Here is a 23,217-nt window from a genome sequence, read left to right as displayed (position 1 = left end):
TTGATTGGTCTCCATTTTTTCATGTTCACCGTGCATCTCTCGAAAGAAAAAAAAAAAAATCCCCCACCCATGGATTAAGGCAACAGTAAAAAGTTTGATAAATTGATGTATTTGCACATGACAAGACTTTGCTTTGGTTTCTTCTTTTTTGTTTTTGACTGAGCATCAATGACAAAAAGACGACCCGACAAGCAATGCTTTGTTTTTATCCATCATAATAACTTTAAAAAAAAAAAAAAAAGGAAAAAAAATCCTTTCAACTCCCCCCCTCTATTCCATTCATCATGTGTCTATTTGTATTCTTGGCCACATGTAAATCTGATGCTTGTAACCTCCTCAATCAAAGCAAGCTTTACATGTAGTGTGTGAAGTGGCATCAATTGGGGGGGTGGGGGGGGGGGGGGGGGGGGACAACATTTAATAGTCCGCCTGTCAGATGTGCCCATCTGTTGTAAAGAAAACCAAAATAAATGTGAGCACATCTGAAAAGCTCACACTTGAGGGATGGATCAAAGTGAGAAAAAGACACGGCAGAAGTGTGAGTGTGTGTGTGTGTGTGTGCGTGTGTGTGTGTGTAGGGGGGAGGGGGGGCACATTGTGTCATTTGAATAAGTGAGGGGAATAGTTTCTTAAGCGACGCATACGTTCCGCTTTCATGCCTTTACAGTGACGGGGTAGAAAGTAAACATATCAAAATATAACTAATGAGGGCTGGGGAAGAGATGAATGCGCGCATGAAATATTGATGGGATGATGCTTTTTTTTCCCCTATCATCAAAACAGGACACCGGCAATTACTACGTGTTATGAAAAAAACTGCATAAACTATATAAATGTGTTTCTTCAAGCAAGAAGCCAACTTATTACAATTACAATCTAATGAAATATATAAGGGGACTTTTGTAATAATATTTTCAGCTAAAATATTTTATCTTTATTGCAATTTGTAAATAGCAGCATTTACTAATAAAATTTGCTAAGTCTACTTTTATCTAACAAAACTTCTAAAATGGCACTTCAGGCAGTATGTGAGATTTCTGTAGGCGTCAGCACATTAAATTTAATGCTTTTTTAAAGCTGTGACAAGAACCGTACATCTTTATTCTCAAATTAAGAACAAAGTAATTGGAACATGAAGGAACTCAATGATGAATTGTGTTATCGCAGAGGTGTCAAATTCATTTTTGTCACGGGCTATTTTGTACCGACAACTTCCCTCATTGGGTTGATATGACGAGAAAATCTATTTAAACAAACAAAATTAAAAAAAAATATTGCAAAATCTCAACTTTATTGTTCAAGACAAATTTAAAATGTGGTACTGAGTTTAACTAGTGTCATGGGAATATGGTTCCAAAGTCTATTCATTTAAGCATAGTTTGCACAACACGATGTTCTAAATCTTTTTTTTTTTTTTGCCTTAAAAAAATGTGTTGCTCTGAAGCAACATTTTTCTTGTCAGTTGCTTTATTTATTTAAAATATATTTATTTAAAATCCTTTAAAATTAAGGACTCAGTGACATCTTGAGCAATTCCACACACAAAATAAATTTACTGGTGTTCTAATGAGACTTACGCTCCTGAAATATACAGTAAAATTTGATGTTTGAGAGTTTTATTTACAGATTCGACAGTCTTTCAATACTGTACTTGGTTGCAGATAAACATGCCGAGTAAGAAAAATCCAACTCAAATTGGTGACATAAAGACTGTAACTTACCTTGTGTCATTCCGAAAGAAAACAAAAAAAATCAGAGCAATACCATTTTCCTTGTATTAAACATAGCCTTTACCTTAAACGAAAACCGGCACCAATTGATACCACGTACCCACGACCGATGACAAATCAAGCAACACATAACCAAATATTGTATGTTGCTGATTAAAATTGAAATTTTAATATTTCTCCATGTCATTTCCCTTTGATGATGCAACATAGTTTTTTTTAATATATATACAGCATATACACTGATTTGCCACATATAAGGTACAGTTGCAATATGATGTTGCAATGTAGCTACAATGATCATTCACATTATGTGGCAAAAATATTCAAAACAGGTCAAATGCTTGATGTGCTCATATATATATATATATATATATATATATATATATATATATATATATATATATATATATATGCTTTAGTGCAAATGTGCATTTGGTTTGTGTGTTTTTTGATTAGTGTTGTCAGAATTTCAAGTTATTATTGAGATACACTGTAATGAAATATATCATATCTATTTAAAAAAAATGGTTCATGGTGAAATCCAAGTTAGAAATGCATAAACAAAGGTACAGTTCTCAATCGTTTCTACCTCAGCTTGTTACTTTTGGGGATTGCTAGTGTTTTTTTTTAGACCTCGTGGTTCTTCTTTAGGACCTCCAAGTACTGCTGCTTTGCTCTGCTAACGGGGTCCAGGTCCACTCTTGAGGCAGAGCCCACGGGAGACATGCGGGCTAAGGAGACGTCAAGTTCTGCTGAGGCTGAGGAAGGGAAATGGACGTTGAGCACATGGTAAGGAAAAACACAGTATCTTTTGGATGGTGTTTGTTCTCGCACCTTTGTTGAGTTCCCTTGATATGCTTCTGTCCAACTGACGCTGCATCTGAAGGGACAACAATGAAGCAGAATGAAATTTTGAATCATGTTTCGTCTCGCTAATGTGACGGCAAACTATGGCGCTTCACACCATCTGGTGCCGTAGATGTAAAATGACACTACACAGCACAGAAGCAAAGCCTGTTTCCGTGAGCTCCCCCTGCCATGCATCATGCCTCCTCGCTATTTGAGGGGTTGAACATGTACGGTAAATTATTGTGACCTACCATGGTCAGGTAGTCCTCCACACTGCTGCTTGGTCCTTCAGTCATGGGGCCGAGGAGCCTTGAGGCGAGGCCCCTGTATGGGCCCCCAAGAGAGACCACAGCCCCAGCGGGTGGTGGTCCAGGGGAGCTGATGAGAGACCTACCCCGGTCATTGACGAACCTGGAACTGGCTTCTGTAAGCTGATGGTTAGTCCTGTACACAGAAAACAGCAAACGTTTGGTGACATCATTTGATGTTAAATGTTTTTTTTCCCTGTTGCTTTCAGACCTTTTCAGATCAGCAGACAAGGACTTGCGGAGCTTCTGCTCTTCTCTATACAGTTCTTTGAAGTGCTCCAGCTCCGAGCGCGTGGACTCCTTTTGGCTGAGGGTGTCGTGTTGGAAGGCTCGGGCTCTGTTCAGTTCGCTTTCCAGTTCTTGGATCTTCAAACGCAGACTCGCCTCGTTGGCCGCTTTGATCTGGTCTTGGGCCTCCTGCGTTGCTGCTTGGGACTGAGAGAAATAATTAACATTGAATATACAATGATAGTGCTAATGGCGACATGGATGTGTAGATGTGCTGTATCATCTTGTGCCATTAGTTCGAAGTGTAAAATGACACAGTATAATGCAAAGCAGACCAATTACTGGTCACTTCATACAACCTAGAGTGTCTCCTGGCAATCTCCAAAACAAAGATGCTATCAAAGTGTTGATTTCGAGTTTGATTTGCTATTTTACTAGACACCAGGAGGCACTCTCCACTTGAGAATGCAATCAGGCATGTGACTATTGTGGTGGTCTAGTGTTCTAACAATCTTAGTGTGTTCGTGTTATGTTGAAAATATGTTGATGCTGCTCTTGTTTGTAAATGAGCAGACATGTTCAGTCAGTGTTGGCATTGATGTTTTACCATGTAAGCATGCAGTTTGAAAAAAAATATTTTAAATAAAAACAAAAATGGAAAAAACTTGATTGTACCATCTCTGTGCATTAATATCTGTTGTTACAACCTGCAACTTATAGTATGGTGCGGCCTATACATAACAAAAATTCATTTTCTGTTCAATTTTTGTTGGTGCGTCTTATACTTCAGGGCGCCTTATGATAAAAAAAAATAAGGAACTCAATTATTTAATGGAATAAATGATAGCATTATCAATATTTGATAGTGATAGCCCCAGCTCTCAATATTGATTATTGGGCTCCTTGACTAATAATAACAATCATATCAGTTGATCTCCATCTGCCACAATATTTTTTCAGGTAATTGTGATTTAGAAGAAAAAATCTAGCACCATCTTTGTTCTGAATTCCTACGCATCAATTTATACCTGTCCCACCTGCAGAAAAAAGTTGACTTCCTGTAGTTTCTGATGTATTTCCTGTCGGGCCTTCTCCTCCACCTCTCGTCGGTACTGCTCCATTTGCTTCTGCTCCACCTCAGAGGCTTCCACTTTGCGTTTGAGGTTGAGCACCTCCTCCTCCAGCAGCCTCCTTTCCGACAGGCTGCCTTGAACCCCTCCCCTCTCCGTTTCACCCTGTAAGTCTCGTACCTGGGCACCGGAGGGGGAAAAAAAACCCAATTGTGTGACATCATCGATTTGTAGTCTAGATTAAAATGATAATATGATGGACATACCTTTTCTCTTCTTCCCTCAAACGCTCCATCAGCTCGGCTGTGTCTTCCCGGGTCCATCTTTAGGCTGCTCAGTGGAGATATGAAGTCACCTCCTCCACCAACGCCCGTGTCCTGGTCTCGCAGCTTCTTCTTTGCAGTTTTAAGTAGAGTCCGCAGCCTTAAATTCATTTTAAACTAGTCAAGTATTGTTCATTATAGGGTTTGCTAATAATGAATAGGAAGAGCTTCTGTTAAGGTGAGCCAATGGAAAAAACGGCACTTTAGAATCACCTGTACACTTCCTTTTGAAGCTCTGTGTTTCTCTCCATCTCTTGCTCCAGACGACTATCAACAGCCTTTTTCTGCTCTGCTACTTTCTTGGCTTTCTTCTTCTCTATTTCCACCTTAACACCAGCCACAGAAGCCATGAACACGCAGAACAATACGTGCATGCTATTAAATCGGTCTTCAAAATGACACTGACCTGGCTACTGAGTTCTCCTTTTTCCTTTTCGAGCTCCGCTAGTCGAAGTCCTAATTTGGAGCGGCTCTTTAGCTCCTCCTCCCACATGGCCTGAGAATCGTGGGCGCTGTTAGACAACACGCTTTGCTTCTGCACCTAAGCATATCGACAGAAACCACAACATATATAAGCTTAACTTTTTTTTTTGCTGTCCCAGCAGTGCCTACATTAGCAAACTTTGGGAATCCATATGGTGAGCAAAGAAGTCACATTAACACCATTTAGGAATAATTAGCTTAATAATTTTACAAGAAAAACTGTATTGTTCCTGACATGGCATTAAATCTGATTTGCTGATACCTGCAGAAACCCTTTTAAAATCTGTGTTCCCCCTGAAGTGCCTTCATGCATTCACAGAGGGACTTGTACCCTCATTTGAGAACCGCTGGACTACAACATGTTCCACATACCTGAACTTCTATTAACTATTACCCACAGCATGAGTGTTTTCGCCACCTCTGCTTTTGTTTAATGTACAGTAATTGTACAGCAACAGTGAACATCACACTCACTTCTTTACTGAGTTGGTCTTCTAATGTCATCTTACTACTTTGCAGGTTAGTGACCAAATCTTCCAAATGAGCTCTGACCTACACAGACACAAAAAAAGTCAGACTTTTATAAATTGAAGCGTGGATGTTTTTTCTCGAAGAACAGCACATGGCTGATTTGAGGACCCCGGATAGATTGTGACATGCATCATGCACCTTGAAAAAGAGAAGTTGGAAGACCCCAAAATACCAAAATCAGGGAAGAAAAAAAAATCAGCAAAATCACCAGAAAAACCCTCTTTGCAAAGAACAGTTTGATTGTCTGCATTATTTAATCTGAGTGTGTTCAAATATACCAGAGAAACACGGCTGAATTTTTTAAAATAAAAAGTCTAGATGCACACAGACGAACTAAAGTCACCAACCATTCCTCCACTTGCACTGTCAGACTGCTGGGAAAAAATAGATTCCCTTAAATATATGTCAAATATATATTAGAAAATTGTAAATGAAAATGAGTCGCACTCACCCTTGCCTCCTCCTGAGAACCTTTCTGAAGTGTTTCAAGTTTATTGGACTGCTGCTTTGCAGCCGCTTCCAGCTTTACATTTTCAATCTCCAGCCTAATGCAGCATAAAACAACATCAGACAGTTTGTAGATTTGATGACATACTGAAAACTGTGCTCTCTATTATGAGGGTGATGCATCATCCGGTTTACCTTTGCACAGCCTCTTCCAGTTGTTTGGCCACAGCATCGGAGGCAGCCGCAGCAGACAGCGCCTCCTGCTGTTTCTGAGCAGCGGCGCTGAGTTCTTTGTCTTTTTCATCCAGACGATGCCTTAGCTCGTTCGCGTGTTTCTCAAGTTGGAGGCATTGGGATTCTCTTTCCTCCATCTGCATGAGAAAAACGATGCCTCAAAATTGTATGTATAAAAAAAGTATGTTTTGTATTTATCAACAGTAACACTATTGAGCACTAGTCCTAGCCATTACCTTTCCTTTAAGGTTGTCCAGGTCTTTGAAAAGCCGAGTTTTTTCTTCCTCTAAATCGTTACGATAACGGGTGTTGATCTCCAAAGAGGCTTCGCACATCGACAGCTTCTTTAGTGAGTCTGCTAACTCCTGCTGAAGTTGCCTCTGACTTGCCTGGCCAGGAACGATCAATTAAAAAAAAAAAAAAAAGTGGTTATACGGTGGTCGTGAAAAAAAAATTAGATGTGAGTGCATGAGTAAGTCAAGAATCACTGAATTTTATGTTCATGTACATGGTTACAGTGGTTTCTTTTTTTAAGCCAATATATTAAACGACTAATATTATAATTCAGTAGTATTTAACTTTGAAATACAATTAAAAGATTATGCATTTATTTTTTTCCAACTGATGTAAATATACTTGCAATTCTTTGAAACTTTGCATATGCGTGATACATTTTAAATATTGTTGACGTTATTTTGTCGCAAAGAGCAGTGTTGATGTTCAAACCTGTACAGTGACTTACAATAATATTAAATATATTCACCCCATTCTTTTAGAACACACTGTTGTTAAATTAGCAATGTGAGAAAACTTATATATTATATATACACAAATACATACATAGAGTAAATGAAATTCTGGCAAAATGAGGTGCTTTAGATGAATTTGGAGTGCTCATTCCATGTGTTTTCTTTCCATTTTTTTTCTTGAAGAAAATTCCTCAAAGGATGGTGGCCACTTGTCGCATCGCAACTTGAATGTTTATCGTGATGGTGTTACATGGGGAGTATTTTTTGTGGTGGTACTTGGTGAAAAACTTGAAGAACCACTCAGACTCTCTCAGTTCTCTCACCTCTCTCTCATTTTTCTCCTCTTGCAATTGGCGGATTTGTTCTCGAAGTTCAGCGGTTTTTGAGACCAGATCCTGATTCCGCTCTTGCATGAGTTGTATTCTGTCCTCACAGTCGGCGCGAATACCGGACAAAATGTCACTGAAAGACTTTTGGGCGTCCGTCACGGCATTCTCCTTTGCAACACCCTTATTTTGAGCCTCCTCGAGCTGTTGCCGTAGCAACATGCTTTCACTCTGAGCTTGAGCCAAGCGCTCCTGCGTGGCCTCTTGGCGCGCCGCGGCCCGAGTGAGCAGCTCCTTCTCGGCCTGCAGAGCGGCCTCAAGTTCTTTAACGCGCGTGGCTACCTGGTCGCTCTCGCGCTGCACGGTGTTCAGCAGGAGGTTCTTCTCAGTCAGCTGCAGCATGACGCGATGGGCCTCGTTCTCCATGCTGTTGGCATGCAACTCAGCCTTGGACAATTTCTGGGATAGGCTGCTGACTGCTTCGTGCTGACTGGATGCATCACCTGTACGGGTAAGTTAAGGTGCTTAGTGGGAATGTTTGACGGTTCTACTGGCATACTGTATTTGAAAAATCCATGCAAATCGATCAAATATTGCGACATAGCAGGAGGTACAAATTATGAACCACAAGGCAGGGGAAACACTACCAAAAATTAATTTCAGGGTGTCGGTACTCACAATAGCAGGCAATCTCTTGGAGTAGTTTGACAATCACAAACTAGAAATTGCAAATTTTCTTGGGAAAGACGGTGAATCAAAACCACTAGTGGTATCGGTACTTGGTATTGATATTGGTGACTATGCGAGTACTCGAACTGGTGTTGGTCTGAAAAGAAATGGTATCGAATAAACTCCATTTGAAAGATAGGGTCGACATTTTACTCTCCAACGTTCCATTTTTCTTTGGCAGTTAAGTTTGTCACATTTGTTTCTACTTTTTCTCTTCTTTTTTAAATAACAATCTTCAATTTAAAATCCCTTGATCCATGATTGTCCACGTCGTTTACCGTTTCATTTTTCTTTTAGTTACTCATTTGCACAAGAGCAGATCTGAACTTCTAAGCATCTTTTCATGTTGGTACTCATACTAACTTGAGAGTCTGTCTTGAAGACGACGATGCTCCTCCTTTTCGTGGAGCAGGGCTTTTTCTGCGTCCGACCGAGCAGTCATGCAGCGTTCGGCCTCCTGCAGCGCCGCAGTCAGGCGAGCGCGAACCGACTCCAACTCGGCCGCCACGGTCTCTCTGGTCTGGCGTTCATTCTCCAGGCGGGTCGCGGTGACGGTCAACTCCGACTTCATGGTGGCCGTCTGGTTGTTGAAGTCCAAGATGGTTTGGTTCAGGGTGTCGGCGTTGACTTTGAGAGCTCGTCGGGCCTCTTCGAGATGTTCCTTGAGGGCTTTATTCTCTTCCTGGAGGTCTCTCTGTTTGATGCTGCTGTTGGCCTGAGAATTCTCAAGATCTGTTCTGAGGGTGCTCAGCTGCTCGTGAAAAATGGAAATTTGTTGGAGAAGCTCCCGTTCCCTGTCACTGGCCTCCGTGAGCTGCGACAAAGCCTATGAATGTTTAAATATAAGATGTAAAAGTCAGTTCAAATACTGTGGCGCTTCAAACACAGGCAAAAAATAAATCGATTTCTTATTTTTATGCCATTTAACCATCTACAGCTTTAGCAAGGAACAATGGACCCGGATGTCATTAATTTATTGATACTTTCAGTCACAATTTGTCTATCAAGCAATGGAAAAAGAAAAATCCGAAATCACACAGCATAATTGTTTAAATTAATCAGATGAGTGTTCTGTAATTTTTTCTGCTGAAAATTGGCATCTGCCTCAAAAAAATCCATATTGTCCAGGCCCTATTAACTCATTCAGTGCCAGCCCAGTAAAAAATGATCTATGACATCTATAGCCATCAATGCCAGCGAATGACTTGGTTAGATATGAAGAAACCTATTTGCCAGTATCTTTATTTAATATTAAAAATCACTGATGATTGTTGTGCAATATTGCAAAATTTAGCAATCGTGTCAAAACTAGCATACTGTGCACAGTGGTGTGAATCACCTCGTGACTTTTGCTTATGTTTCTTTTGTTCTCCTCCTCTATCTCTTGCTGCTTCCGCACGTGACTGTTAAGAAGATTCTCCAGCACCGTGCGTGCGCTGCGTTCCTGAGCCAACAGCGCTTGGGTCTGACTGTTGTCCTCCTCCAGCTGCAGCGAAGAGGAATAAGCACAAAATGTCATCTACAGAATGACCTCTAACAGTCTTATTCGACGTCCGCTCATCAGAACAACGGTATGCATCGTACCTGCTTTTTGTTGTTTACTAGTATTCGCATCTCCAGCTCCAGGTTCCGAAGAGCTAGCTCCACTTTCTGTCTCTCCTGAACTTCAACCTGACGCTGCTCCTCAGTCCTCCTCAGCTTATCTCCGGTGGTGTTGTACATCATGGTGGCATTGCGCCCGTTTTCTTGTTCCTGTTTTAGCTGAAATCTGTGCAACAAGAGCAAAACAAATATAAAGTATTAAAGAGTTTATGACAAAATAATAGCGAGATTGTGAGGCAGTTCTTACTTGAGGTTGGCGACTTCTGTTTGCAAGTCCAACTGGTTACGCTCCAAAGCTGATTTAACATCTTTCACCTCATCCAAGGAGTTCCTTAGCTGCGTCTTTTCTGTTTCCAGGAGGCTCACTTTGTCAGCTAAGAAGCTGTGACGGCTTTTGGCTTTCTGAATGGAGCGCTCATATTTGTGGAAAATGTTCTGCAGCTTTACCATGCTTCTGGAGTCTAAGGAATGGAGCAGAGCTATTTAGTAGAGGGAGAATTTGTGGAGGCGAAAGCTTGAATTGTAATCAGTGTTTCTGTTCATGTAGAGTTTTCAAATGGTAATACGAGTAACCCTGGGGGTATGTGAAGGCAACTCAGGAGTAAGTGAAAATTTGATACGGTTTTTGCAGGTATCACAAATCATATTGAATATTTTTTTTTTTTTTTAATGCTGTGACAGGAACAGTGCATTTTTCTTTTTAAATTAAGAACAAATTAATAGGAACACGAAGCAACTGACGGCTAGATTTGGTTTATGTTTTTAATTTGATAAGATTCATATGGATGCATCTTGTCTTTAGTGATGCCAATTTGCAGCAAACAAGTAAGAAATAAAACAGATGCATGTTATATGATCTATCTCTTGGTGTTGCTGTACAAAATATGCTTGCAAATGTAGCTTCAATTTTAATTACATCAGATATGGATGGCATGAGTCCATTCTTTATTTACATCCAAAAATGTTTTTCACAGTGAGCACATGATTAAAAAAAGTGGAGAATCACTGATGTAAAATATCAATACACCCCAGTAGGCTCCAAATGTTTATCCATCCATCAATTTTCTATATCTTAATCCATGTAAACAAATTGCTCCAATATATTAAAGTCACCTGCTTATCTCTGTATGTGTTTTTTAAATAAGTAACCGGTACCTGTTGCAAGTGAATCCAGGTTCTGAATGAAGAGGGAGCTACAATGAGGGCCCGAAGCGTGAGAATCTGAATCCTCTGTGGTCACGTCAAATGACGAATTGAGCTCATCAATATCTTCAGACATTTCCACTTCCTCTGATTTCTGAATGGAAATCATGAATGGAAATACAATCTTAATCTACTTGAAGGATTTATATATATATATATATATATATATATATATATATATATATATATATATATATATATATATAATATACTGTATTTTACCTGTTTTTTCCTTCGTTGTCCAGTTTTAATTCTGTTATGAACAAAGAAAAATTAACTCGTTTAAACAGATGATTTACTAATAAAATATGTGGCATGATGCATAATACAGTAGATACCTTCTTTCATCATCTGACACGTCACTTAATGTGCTATCGTCAAACAATGACAGCTTGTCGTTATCAATCTGAGGGGTTGTGGAGGCGCGGGACTTGCTGGCTCCTGCCAGCTGTGGGGTGTTCTCCACGGATCGTTCTTCATTTTTGCAGATAACAGAGGTCCTCTGATGTGAGTCTTGGGATTCTGCTTGACTTGATGTCTCTTTGCGGCTCCTTGAAACAATCTCAGGTTTCTCAATGGCAATTCCTTCTAATGTGCATCTACCTGTGCCACTGTAAGAACTGGGATTTTTCACTGAATGTGCAGCCTCGGGTGTTTCTTTGGCAACCTGAAAACACCACAGCAATGAGAAAAAGGGTAAGCCTCAAGTTAAGGTTAGTTTTGCATGCCTTGTGTACAGTCATTCATAATTTAGAATCTCTTTGGAGACCTAACACCTGACTGTTATGACTACTCAACATTAGCGACGTCGAAGAAGAGTCTTTCAGTTTTTGAATGTATACAACACATGCAAAGTCTATGCAGGATGTAAAAGTCGACTGCTGAAAACATGATATTAAAAAAAAATACAGAGAGAAATCATAAACTCATTTGAACAGCAGATGTAAACAAAACAGTGAAAACGACATCAAACTGAGTTAAATGCAAGAAAAAAATTAACCTTCAAGAGATCCTCTGAATATTATGTATCATTCTTTCTTGGGCCGTTTTCACAATGGATATAGTCAAAACATTCCTTTTAAAAATACAATTTTCCAATGAATTCAACATATAACCTATTATTTTTAACATCTTTCTGAGAAGTTAAAAAAAAAGTTAATGTCGTTGTACAAGTGTGCTCACACTCTTATAATTGGAGAGTATCTATGGCCAAAATGAACCAATCACATTCAAACTTTTTTCAACCATTATTTCTCAAATTAACCCCGATTAAGTTAAAATTTTCAGTGATTAAAAAAACTATGAATTTTAACAGGGGTGTGACAATTTTTTATATCCAGTTTGTTCAATTTGACAGAATATTCAACCAGGAAATAAAACTGAGTTGATAGTGCATAGGATTTTCGCTGCATTTTTAAAAAGAAGTTTAGGGAAAAAAAAAAAGGGTAGATGGATAAAAGATCTCTCATGGGTTAAATAACACACAAAAAAAAATTAAAAACATATGCTGTTTTCCAAATTTGGAGCCAACCAGCATAGTTTCTCATTTAAATTCAATGACACAGCAGAGCAAAATTTGAAACGACTAAAGAAGTCCCATCTTCTACCTCTTTCTGGACTTCCTGTTTGAACATCTCCACATCCTGTTGAAAGTCTGACTCTGTAAGTTCTTGAGGGTACTTCTCAGAGTTGCCGTGGTTCGTCTCAGGTTCTTCTAGTTGAAGCCCAGCAGATTCTGCCATGCTCTTCTTTACTTGTAGTGCCTCACTTTGGAAGGTTTGTTTTGCTTCTTCAAACATCATGCTCTCAGTAGCAAGAAGTTGACAGTTCTGCATCTTCTCCTCGGGCAGGGGGTATTCAGCAGACTCGGATGTGGACTCTTCCCAAGAAGACTCCTTCCGTTCCGGAACAGAAACTCGAAGCAGCTTCCTTGCTCGAGCAGTGGGGCGTAAAATAGCTTCTCCTTCATCTTCGTCGCTTGAACGTTCTTCAGAGGACGGCTTAACTTGCTTTCCATCAGTCAAACTTTCTGTTTTGAATGGCTCTTCGGATCTGAAGGTCGATTTTGCTTCTTTTTTCTCCACTTGTTCCCAGAGCTTCTCGTGATGGGTCACTGACAGATTATCATCATTTGGTCTTACCTCAGAGCTTTGCTGATCTTTAAGTTCATTATTGCCTCCCCCATCAAAGGCCATCAGGCCAGACGTTTGCGGGTGACTTGAATCCAAGTCACATGACTCTAATGCATTATCTTTATCCTTGGAATGCAATAGGGGGAAAACACAAAACAAGACAAAGACCAAAACAACAAGAGATTTTACTATTATTATGAATTTTTCATTACATTTTCACGACCACCGATTAATCGACCGACCGATTAAATCGTGGGATTATGGCCCTTTAAACATTTTAAACATAACTGGTTAAATAGATTATGTTTTGCTGATTATGTTAACTTTTTAACTTCTAAGTACTCTACAGCATATAACAAAGGTGTCATTATCTTTTACATATAAATCCATATCGCCATATATCAAATCAATATGAAACCCATCCAACTGCTAGTAACACAAACAGTAGGACATTAATTGATGTCCTTATAACCTTATCTTAAAGTTGCACCATGTGCAAACTTGCGCCTGTGAATATTGAAAATCTGCATATAAATGACACATAATATAATTTATTAAAAAGAAACAAATGCTATTTCATTCATTATAAATATAAAATGTAATGAACCGGTTCATTTGTATTTTTTTTTCTGCAGAAAATTGCCGTTGGTCCAAAAAAAATCATATTAGTTGGGCCCTAACTTTCATGTGATTTCAACAACATGGTTTGTGCAAACATGTTCATTGATTGGATTGCATAATTTGCCGAAATGAAACGGAAGACGTTATAACCCCATGAGGTAGACAAAGAAATGATGATTTCTCACCTCTTCCTGCAACTTGTCATGTTGTAAATGATTTTGATTATCTTCTGCAATTGTTGACTCTTCGGGGCAGCCTGACGACAGGCAGAGTATTTAAAGAACATGTGCACACAAGAAAAGGACTATGAAAAATGATTTTACGGGTCTTTTAACCTTCTCCGACTGCTTCCCGAAGCTGCTGATTGTCAGTTTTGGCCTCGGTGCACGAAGAGGATGAATTGTCTCGGTCCCAATCAGATTCTAAAGGTGAACACGCAAAGGAAAGAAAACCTTCTCTATATAATTTGAATGACAAATAGAAATAAGAAGTAAGCTGCTTACTGTCGCTCTCTTGGGGTACTGTTTTCTTGGAACGGGGCTGCGGATGAGGAGCAGTGACCTGTTTCTCATCAGCGCCGATCACAGGAGTGACGGGCGCTTTCGCACACTCGTCGGAATCTTCCTTCTCCTTATTGGATGATTGTGGGGATTCCGCAGGTGCAGGAGAAGTCTCTGTGCATCCAGGCATGCTTTTCTTACTGACATTACTAGATGTATCCCAGTCTGAAGCATCTTTAAAAGGAAAACGATAAAAATATAGCATTCAGAAAAGGTCATTCACTAAAGCTTAAATCGTCCAGAGTATTTATAAAAGTTCAATCTGACCTTCAGCATAGTCAAAATCTCCCAAACCAAGTTCTTCCATTAAGTCTGTCAAAGAAGCAGGGGATGTAATTTACAATTGATAAATAAATACATTTTCGTCTCAGCATCTGGAACTAACTAACCTGTTTTTTCCTTGGTTTTTCCTTCACATTTGCTCAAAAGCAGCCCCCATTTGGTTTTCTCGCTCTAGCAGTATGAAAACCACTGATTATTATCGCATACGCAAAAAAACGCTGCTGTTCTGGTGATGTTACCTCTTCCTGTGTCGGATCATCTTTGGGAACATCTCTGCTGTCAACGCTCTCTTTGTTGTCCGCAATAGAACTAACAGCACCAAGGCCTGGCAAGTAAAACAGTCATTTCAGAGTATAATTTGACCCATATTGCATGCATCTAAAAGTAGCGGGGTTAGTCCAATTTGCCTTAAGTCATTTTTTTTTAAAGTCAGCAGAAGCATAACAGTGTCATGACAACATTAGCGAAACATTCTTTGACAAGATGATGAAATTAGGAGAATGTGAAGCACTTTAATGATGAGATCAGCTACCAAAAAAATTGTACAATAAAAATACTTACAATATGAATGATAAAAATAAATCCCATGCAGATGAGCTCTCAAAGTTTATGAAAATAGCTGGTTGGGAAACCTAAACATTCATTTCCTTTTTGTGCATGCTGCAGAGTGGTAAAAACTTCTCAATAGCTGATAACTGATAAAAATGTTGATTATTTTCGATCTGATCAACTCTGCTGTTTGGTTTTCCCCTGTTAGAATATTAAAATCTGCAATGCTTTGAAAAATGAGAATGGTAGTCATTATATGTAAATGTGTGCCGCATGCATTCATAACAAGTGTTAATAATTGAGTAGATGGTCAGATATGGTGCACAGATAGCATGCTGCTGGCCAATATGACCACGGTGACCATTCACATTTCCTACCCATTCCCAGGCTGCCTTTTTGCCTGCCTCTACTCCACCACGGCTCAGGTATCCACCCGCCTCCTGCCCCTCTAAAAAATGGGGGACTATATAACAGGTCTACAAGAAAAGGCAACAGGTTTTGACTACATGAAATAAGACAGCACCGAGCTCAATTGGGGGATCCTGTTTTTTTTACACACATTGATATATATACAATATAAAATATAAATATAAAATATAAATATAAAATATATATATATATATATATATATATATATAAAATATAAATATAAAATATATATATATATATATATATATATATATAAAATATAAAATATATATATATATATATATATATATATATATATATATATATATACACACACACACACACACACATATATTGATTACCGTCTTCCATCTTTTCTTCAACGGTATTCTGTGCTTTTGGTTCGTTTTCATGTTCTGTCCCATGGTCTTCATGCTGGTGAGAAGACATAAAATGAGTACACAAAAAGGGCCAGAGGAAGATTTTCACTAGCGTACTGTACCTCAGAATCCCAAGACTCCTGCTCTTCTTCGTCCTTTTCCAGACCCAACTCTGAATAAACGCGATAGATTACAAATAGTGTTTATTAAATAACAAAACTTTTTTTGTACAATTGTTGTAAATGTATTATTTGTACAAGGTTTGTCTCATATAAATGCATCTATAATAATACAAAAACATAGGCTGCAAATGCTTTGTCCCACATTTTAAAAATAGCGCATGTTAAATTTAAAAGTCAAGGAGCGAAAATGGGGGTGTTTCTTGAGACTTCTAGAACCCTTTTAAAAAGCATAACTAACATTTCCCCAAGTCATTGGAGTATTTATGGAGCTGTGACGTCCCAGAGGCCTTGTGATATTGTCAGAGAATCAAAAATTTTTCCACTTTTGGAAGCCCTAGCGGTGAGTAACCTGTCATGCATTGGGATTCGATAAACTCAAAAACACTCAGAATTTGAAGTTGAAATCTACTTTTTAATCCGACTATGTTTGACAACTTCCTGGACAAGAAATGTTAGAAATCAGGAAAATATGAATTTTAAGAGATCCTTCAACACCTTTGCTTCCTGACCTTCAACATACATATCTGTCCCTGTCCTCTAACTCCCGCTTTATGTGAGTCCTCTTTTAGTACATCTATAAATCAAATTTTTGTTTTTTTCTCTATGCATCCTACCTGGCAATTCAATTCTGTATCCACTGCTACTCTTTTACTCATGGTGACCAAACCATCCCAATCTGGCTTCTCTACCTTTGTCTCCAAATGTTCCAGTCTGCACTGTACCTCTGTTGAACTCATCATTCTGCATTCATAAAAAGAGAAACTCAGCATCTTCTACTTCGTCAAGTGGAAGCTCTGTCTCCTGGCCACCTACAGTCTCAAGAAAGCTAAACTGTCCATAAATAGGCGTGAATGTGAGCCAGAAAAAGCTAAAGGGAATATTGGCACTCATCAAGCACAGAATAAAGCGCAACCAGAACTTTTCTTACCGTTTTTTACATCTTTCAAAGCATCTTTGTTTTCAGGAACATGGCTCGCATCATCCAGGAGATGTCCGTTTCCCTCGAGTTGATCATCTGAGATGTCCTCCTCGTCATCTTCCTCCTCCTCTTCCTCACCTTGTTCTTCATTGTCGCCATCATCGTCTGGTTCCTCGAGACTCGCGACGTTCTCGTCATCCTCTCTCTGTATAAAAATATTAGTGGGGATGTCTTGATCGCCGTTCTTTTTGCACCCGAGTCTGAGTCACCTGATACTGAGGATTTGTATATACTGAATGCTGACCCGATACCTCAGCAATGTATTGTGCACTATAAAACATATTTTTTCTGGCAAAACCTGAATATCTCTGGAATATTTTGTTGCTGTGTAGCCCTAATCTTCTCCAAGTTGATTTTGATCAGCTAATAATGAGAATATCAGAGCCAATTTTAGTTCGCGTAATCAGGACATCCCTAAATGTTAGCTCAGGAGACATTTTCATCATGAGGAAAAAACTGAAGAAAAAAAAAGCAAGAAGAGTTATGAGCCTGTAAACACAATAACAGAACATGCAGAGGAATAACAAAATCATAAGTACAAGTTAGCCTGTAGAAAAATGATCCATGACTACCTACTCCAAAAACTAATTGGGCCAGCACAGTGACACCCTTCATTGTGTCCTCTGAAGTTCCCTACCTCATCGGGTGAGTCCAAATCAACATCATCAATGTCGGTGTGAGGCAACGGTTCAGAAAACACGCTCCCGTCCGAGTGACCACCGGCGCCGTCGACTTTGCCGGCTGGAATTGCGGACATCGTCTCTTTGTTAACTTTTTTCAAGGACTCTCCCGTATGAGGATTGGTAGCCCCGTCTCTGAAGTCGTGTGACTTTGTTGCAAGTTCTAAGCAATTCTCTTCTACCTTCTTGTCTGTCGCTTTTTGAGCTTCAGGGGCAGGATTCCCCTGTTCCTCTGATGTCACTTTTGCATTTCTTCCAACAAGTGGTTCACCACTTTCTTCTGATGGAGAATCCCAATCAGATTCTGCTGCAGATGCTCTGTTATTGGACCGAGGAGATATTTGGTCAAGGGGTGTTTGTTTATCATGGGTTGTTTTTGGTAGTAGGCTAGTGGGCTTGCTACTTTTTGAACAGGTGGTCTTGTTAGTGATGTCATCATCTTTCTTACAGCCATTGTTGTCTATTTCCTCTAAGGAGGAGCCCCATGATGATTTACATCTGTCATTTTTGGAAACGCTATCTTCAGGGTCCAGTTTGCCGTCCCCATTTTTGAATCCTGCAAGCATATTTCTTTCAGGATCGTCCTTCAGGTTCACTCGTTTATCATCTTCACGCTCATTTTCCAACTCTTCCGTCTTAACCTTGTTTGCCATTTTTGCACCGAGCCTTGTGATGAGTTTGGAAATCATCCTTTGCCCCGGTGCCAACATGAATTCGTCATCCTCGTCGGAATATTTGGATTCCACTCGAATGGCCGACACGACCAAATCCTGGTCTGCGTCTAATGACCGCAGCATCTGAGAAGGCGATTTTCCGGAGGCTTGTGTCGAACTATCTGGAGGCTCACAGTCGCTCCTGTGAATGTGATCGAAACTTTCTTTGTTTTGACATTTTCCACTATCAAGATCGACCTCCAGCTTTTCTACAACTTCTGCAGAAGATGCGTTTGAGGGAGCGGACGCCAAAGAAGAGTCATCCTCACTCTCTTCCTCCTCCTCCTCCTCTTCTTCTTCTTCTTCACTTTCCTCATCATCTTCATCTTCCTCTTCTTCCTCTTCCTCAGAGCCATCACCTTCCGAGCTCTGGGCTTGAGATTCTGAACTTGACTGACTTCCCGACTGCCGCTCTATTGTACCATGTTTGCCCTCAGTAGGTTCTGACAGACGCTTGACTTGATTAAATATTTAAAGGGGAAAAACAAGAGGAAAGGCATTAAAAGGAAAGCAACAGAAGAATGAACAGAAAATGTTACCTTTGAGTATTTTGGGAGAGGGGTAGAGGTCTTCTGGAAGGCTTTGGGAAGGAAAGGAACAGGTGAGGGTTCTACTGGGGGCTTCGGGGGTTTACTGGACACAATTCTTGGGGCACTATTGTCACTGTCAGATTCTGAGGCACTCAGCGATTTGTCAAGCACTGCAAAGGCTATAAACGTTATACATACAATTATAATCCACACGAAATAAACTATTGGAGGGATGCACAAAAACGTGTTGCCAAGTACCTTTTCCTCTTTTAGATTCAAGCATTTTTCTGAGGTTCATTTTCGGTGGAGTCTGAAATGAAAAAACAAACAAACAAAAAAACATGTACAAGTTACATGCAAAAAAAAAACGCTGATAAAAACATAATAAATAATGGGATTTATTATGATTTGTCGAACCTTTTCAACTTCAAGTGACTCACAGTCCTCCTCGGATGAAGCCCAATCATCAGTGTCGCCTTTTTTTGACATCCTAATATTATAAAAAGAAGAGTTTAAAAGGTGGAGGGGTCGCGAAGGTGGGCAGCTTTCATTCACAAAAAAAAAAAAATAAATAAAAATCTTACTGGCTAAGTGACTCTGCTTGAGAATTATCCTCGAAATCTGAAATGAAGCAAAAACCTTTCAAAAGCTTAACTCAAGAGAGATGACCTCACAACTTACAAATTCAGACTAAAGTCCGGTTTCGACCAAGCAGCACAGCTCAGCTGTGTAAAGAATTTTTCAACGTGCTGCTTGGTGACCACATTTATGATCTCATATAAAGTTTTCACCGTCTTTGTCCGTGGCCGGTCCTCCCACGGGGAAACCAGTTTTAAGGCCTCGGGATGCGTCGCCCGACTCGGACTTTGACTTCCTTTTACTTGGACCTGGATGAGACAGAGAAGCTGCCTGGTTCCTTTGAGCCGCATGCTCAGTAATGAGAATGGCGCAGCTGTAAGAGAGTCAAGATCATGACATTTGACACAAGCATTGGGGAACGAATCATTTGTCCTCTCAGTTCTTCTCGGGTCGAATTGAAACTTACGGGTGATGGCCTTCGATCACTGCGTAATCCTCAGCCGAGTGTCCTTTATTATCCTTCAGAGTAATATCTGCGTGAAACCGCAAGAGCGTTCGTACCATGCCGCTGTGTCCATTGCAAGCAGCTATCATTAATGCCGACCTGGAGGTTTGTTTCAAGAAAAAAGCACGTATGAAGGTGTATTAAAATAATTTAAAAAATGGGTTCACTTCAAGTGTGTCATTATTTGGCACTGACCTGTGATCTCTGTCCAAAATATTGACATCAGCGCCATTCTTCAAAAGGAGCTCTGCCACTTCGACGTGATCCTCTTGGACTGCAACAGTCAGGGGGGAAATGCCCTCCTAAAAAGGATATTGTTGTAAAATATCATTTTATTGAATCTAGAAATTGCATTTGTTTGTTATCAGTAATTGCGAGATGCATTTTTAACTTAGGGTTATAACATCAACACAAAACGTCAATTATGCTAAATATGCAAGAGAAAGAATTTAAAAGGAACATGTGGTATGCTTTGTTTTCTAATTTCTTTTAAAGAAATACTAATTGGATATTTTATCGTAACAGAGAGAAATTTAGACTATTTATGATTGGATGATGTAGTTTGTGGTAGTGGTTAGATTGAAAAAATTAAAAATAATAATAAAAATATGGTGTCTAGAGTTCAGACTTAACATCATCTGACTTTTTTTGCATTAATGTATCCTGTAACACTACAAAAAAAAAAAAGTCACCTTATTCTGGGTGTTGATGTCAGCATCGTGATCTATGAGGATGTTGACGAATGGGATCGACGGGATGCTTGAGGCAAAATGTAAAGCTGAGTTTCCCTCCTTGTCCACCAGATTGGGATCAGCATGATTTTCCAACAAAATTTGAGCACACGAATCGTACTGGCCTTGCACTGCCTGATGAAGTGATAATTCACAATAACGTTGGCGTTTTGATGCTCGGCAAAACGTCAAAATGATTCTGGTTATGTCAAGCTTACCTTTATTAAGGCGGAACGATTTTGATTGTCGCATAAATTGAGCTTGGCTTTATTCTCCACGAGAAATCTCACCACCTCAGCATTTCCACAGGCACAAGCGAGGTGTAGGGCTGTTCTGTAAGAGAAAAAGAGAAGTTTCCCATAGTTTCCATTGTTTTTAAATGCAACACCAACCACGAGAGCCAGACACATTTATTAAAAATACACTACTCCTTCTTTTTGCTGAATTATTACATGCTATTCAAATACTAAGTGAATTATATGAAGTAAAATAGTCTAATGTCATACATAAAACAGCTTTAAATTTACAAATTACTAAAGAATATCAGATTTCACGCTAGATTTATGTATTTTAGTAACACTTTTTGAATCTAAGTCTTTTCAAATCTTTCTTTGAAAACAGTATATGATTCACATTTTTAGGTCTATTTCTATTACATAATTATTCCATAAACTAACACCTTTAATTCATTCAATGCCAGAGACGTATTCTCACATTTTTAAAACGCACGCTAAGGACATTAATTTCCAGATACTTAAGAATTAAATCGATACTTACTGTAAGTATCTGGGATTGAATGAACTTGTAAGGTCCTATTCCTTGTTTTTGCTGAATTATAACATGATATTGAAATACTAAGTGAATCATGTATAGTAAAATAATGTAATCATAACTAAAACAAAACAGAAATACACACGCATCTTAATTTACCACAGAATATCAAGTCGAGTCAATATCAAGCTAGAGTCATGTATGTATTTAACAAACAGTTTTTTATAAAATCTTTCTTTGAAAAGAGTATATGATACAATTTTTTTATATCCATTTTTATTCCATAATCATGCCATGACCTAACACCTTTAACTCATCCACGTGTTTTCACGTTTTTTAACGCACATTAAGGACATTAATTTGCAGATACTCAAGTATTACATCCATAGTTACGTATCTTGGATTGAATGTGAGGACTCAGGAAGGTCTAATTAAAAAATTTCAAACGAGAGAAACCCTCACTGACCTGTTGTGCTTGTCAACCTGATTGACGTCATTGCTCTTGACGAGATGCTCGAGCTTGGCCACATCTCCTCGCCAGGCAGCCTTGTGAAACTTGCCCAGGTCCTTCTCTTTTACCTCGTAGCCCAAACACAGCGCGTTCCCTCTGTCGGGCGCTCGAGACGGCGACTGTTTCTTCTTGGAGAAGTTGAATAATTTCTTCATGTTGAAGCCTGTCTGTCTGCGACTTAAATCGGAGTGAGAGGATCACCGTTTGCGCCTCTCATGCTTGACAAATAAGGCGTCCAAAGCGGATTAACCTCGGAAAATGTCGCCGGAGAACATCATAGTTTGATGCGGCTATTTGTAATGTAGCCACGTCAAGTTATTTTCCACAACTTTACAGCTTACGCGGCGTCATGTTTTTATTTGAATGGAACGCATCGTTGGAGCCAAGGAGACCGCCACAAGCGGAGCTCAGCGCAGAAGTCGTTTGTGCGCAGCTGCGCATGCGTATTGGCTCTGTTTCTTCTTCTACTCTGGACAGCCGCTATGCAGTTTTTGGTACAACAGCGTCATCTTTAGTTCTGGAAGGGAACAATTTAATACATGGTGATTTTTTTTTTAATCTTACGGTACGTCAACAGAAAAAAGTAACAAAAAAAGTATTTATTGCAGGTATACTTTAATTTGTTTTCGTTTTATTTTTGGTAAATACAGTGTTCCCTCATTTATCACTGAGGTTACGACACCACAAATGCCTGCGGTAACTGAAATCCGCCAATTGAAGGTTTTTTTTTTTTTTTGCTTTTGTTCCTTTTTATATGTTTGTTTCTCTACTTAAAGAATAAATACATTAAATCTTCTTTTGTCTAGTCAGATTCAGGAGATAAAAATATGAGGGAAAAACAGAGAGAGAAGCCTGCAGTATATGGTCTCAAATGAAAATGTCTGTATTAGAGGTTGATTTTTTTTTAATAAATAATAAATACAATTTATGGACTGGTCTGACATTAAAGGAAGAAAAATTGCAAATAAAACAACGGTGTAAAGCTGCAATAGAAAAGGTAATGGTTATCAATAAAAATCTATGATATAGTATAATAATAAAAAAATATAATATATATGTAATGTGTAACAATTAATATCGAGGATTACTGCAGTCCAGGGCTCTTTAAAATACATGCAAAAGATAGAATATAAAATCATGTCGTGTTCCGAATTAATCTAAGAGCGTAATGAAAAATATATATTCACACTATTCCAAATAAAAACGTATTTATTTGTATTTGATTGAAAATACAATCATATACAAAAAGAAATAATAAATAAAATACAAACAAAAATGATAATGAAGAAAAG

The 23,217-nt window shown here is 39.0% G+C and overlaps 1 protein-coding gene across 1 annotated transcript; it reads right to left on the bottom strand.

The window, feature by feature from the left end:
* Nucleotides 1–1,766: 1,766 nt before the first annotated feature.
* LOC148422768 (alanine and arginine rich domain containing protein) lies at nt 1,767–22,314 on the bottom strand. Its single transcript, XM_088417710.1, has 42 exons — nt 21,881–22,314; nt 20,862–20,976; nt 20,605–20,778; nt 20,108–20,214; nt 19,874–20,011; nt 19,620–19,780; nt 19,413–19,449; nt 19,246–19,318; nt 19,087–19,138; nt 18,838–19,007; nt 16,855–17,050; nt 15,867–15,916; nt 15,727–15,799; nt 15,334–15,432; nt 14,647–14,732; nt 14,515–14,578; nt 14,393–14,437; nt 14,069–14,299; nt 13,901–13,987; nt 13,751–13,821; nt 12,420–13,070; nt 11,151–11,479; nt 11,035–11,065; nt 10,765–10,906; nt 9,857–10,070; nt 9,592–9,775; nt 9,347–9,493; nt 8,371–8,833; nt 7,276–7,781; nt 6,440–6,592; nt 6,165–6,340; nt 5,974–6,067; nt 5,870–5,893; nt 5,466–5,543; nt 4,915–5,049; nt 4,722–4,834; nt 4,452–4,608; nt 4,153–4,365; nt 3,099–3,322; nt 2,831–3,023; nt 2,565–2,610; nt 1,767–2,488 (listed from the first exon to the last, which is right to left on the bottom strand). Exons 1-42 carry the CDS (start codon nt 22,078–22,080, stop codon nt 2,358–2,360), a joined length of 6,633 nt encoding a protein of 2,210 aa, XP_088273836.1. The 5' UTR covers nt 22,081–22,314; the 3' UTR covers nt 1,767–2,357.
* Nucleotides 22,315–23,217: the final 903 nt, after the last annotated feature.

This window comes from Hippichthys cyanospilos, chromosome 6 (assembly GCF_059441005.1).
Source record: "Hippichthys cyanospilos isolate Australia breed blue-spotted pipefish chromosome 6, RoL_Hcya_1.0, whole genome shotgun sequence".
Taxonomy (NCBI): domain Eukaryota; kingdom Metazoa; phylum Chordata; class Actinopteri; order Syngnathiformes; family Syngnathidae; genus Hippichthys; species Hippichthys cyanospilos.
Note: the sequence above shows the minus strand (reverse complement) of the source record. Positions and strands in the feature narration are given on the sequence as shown.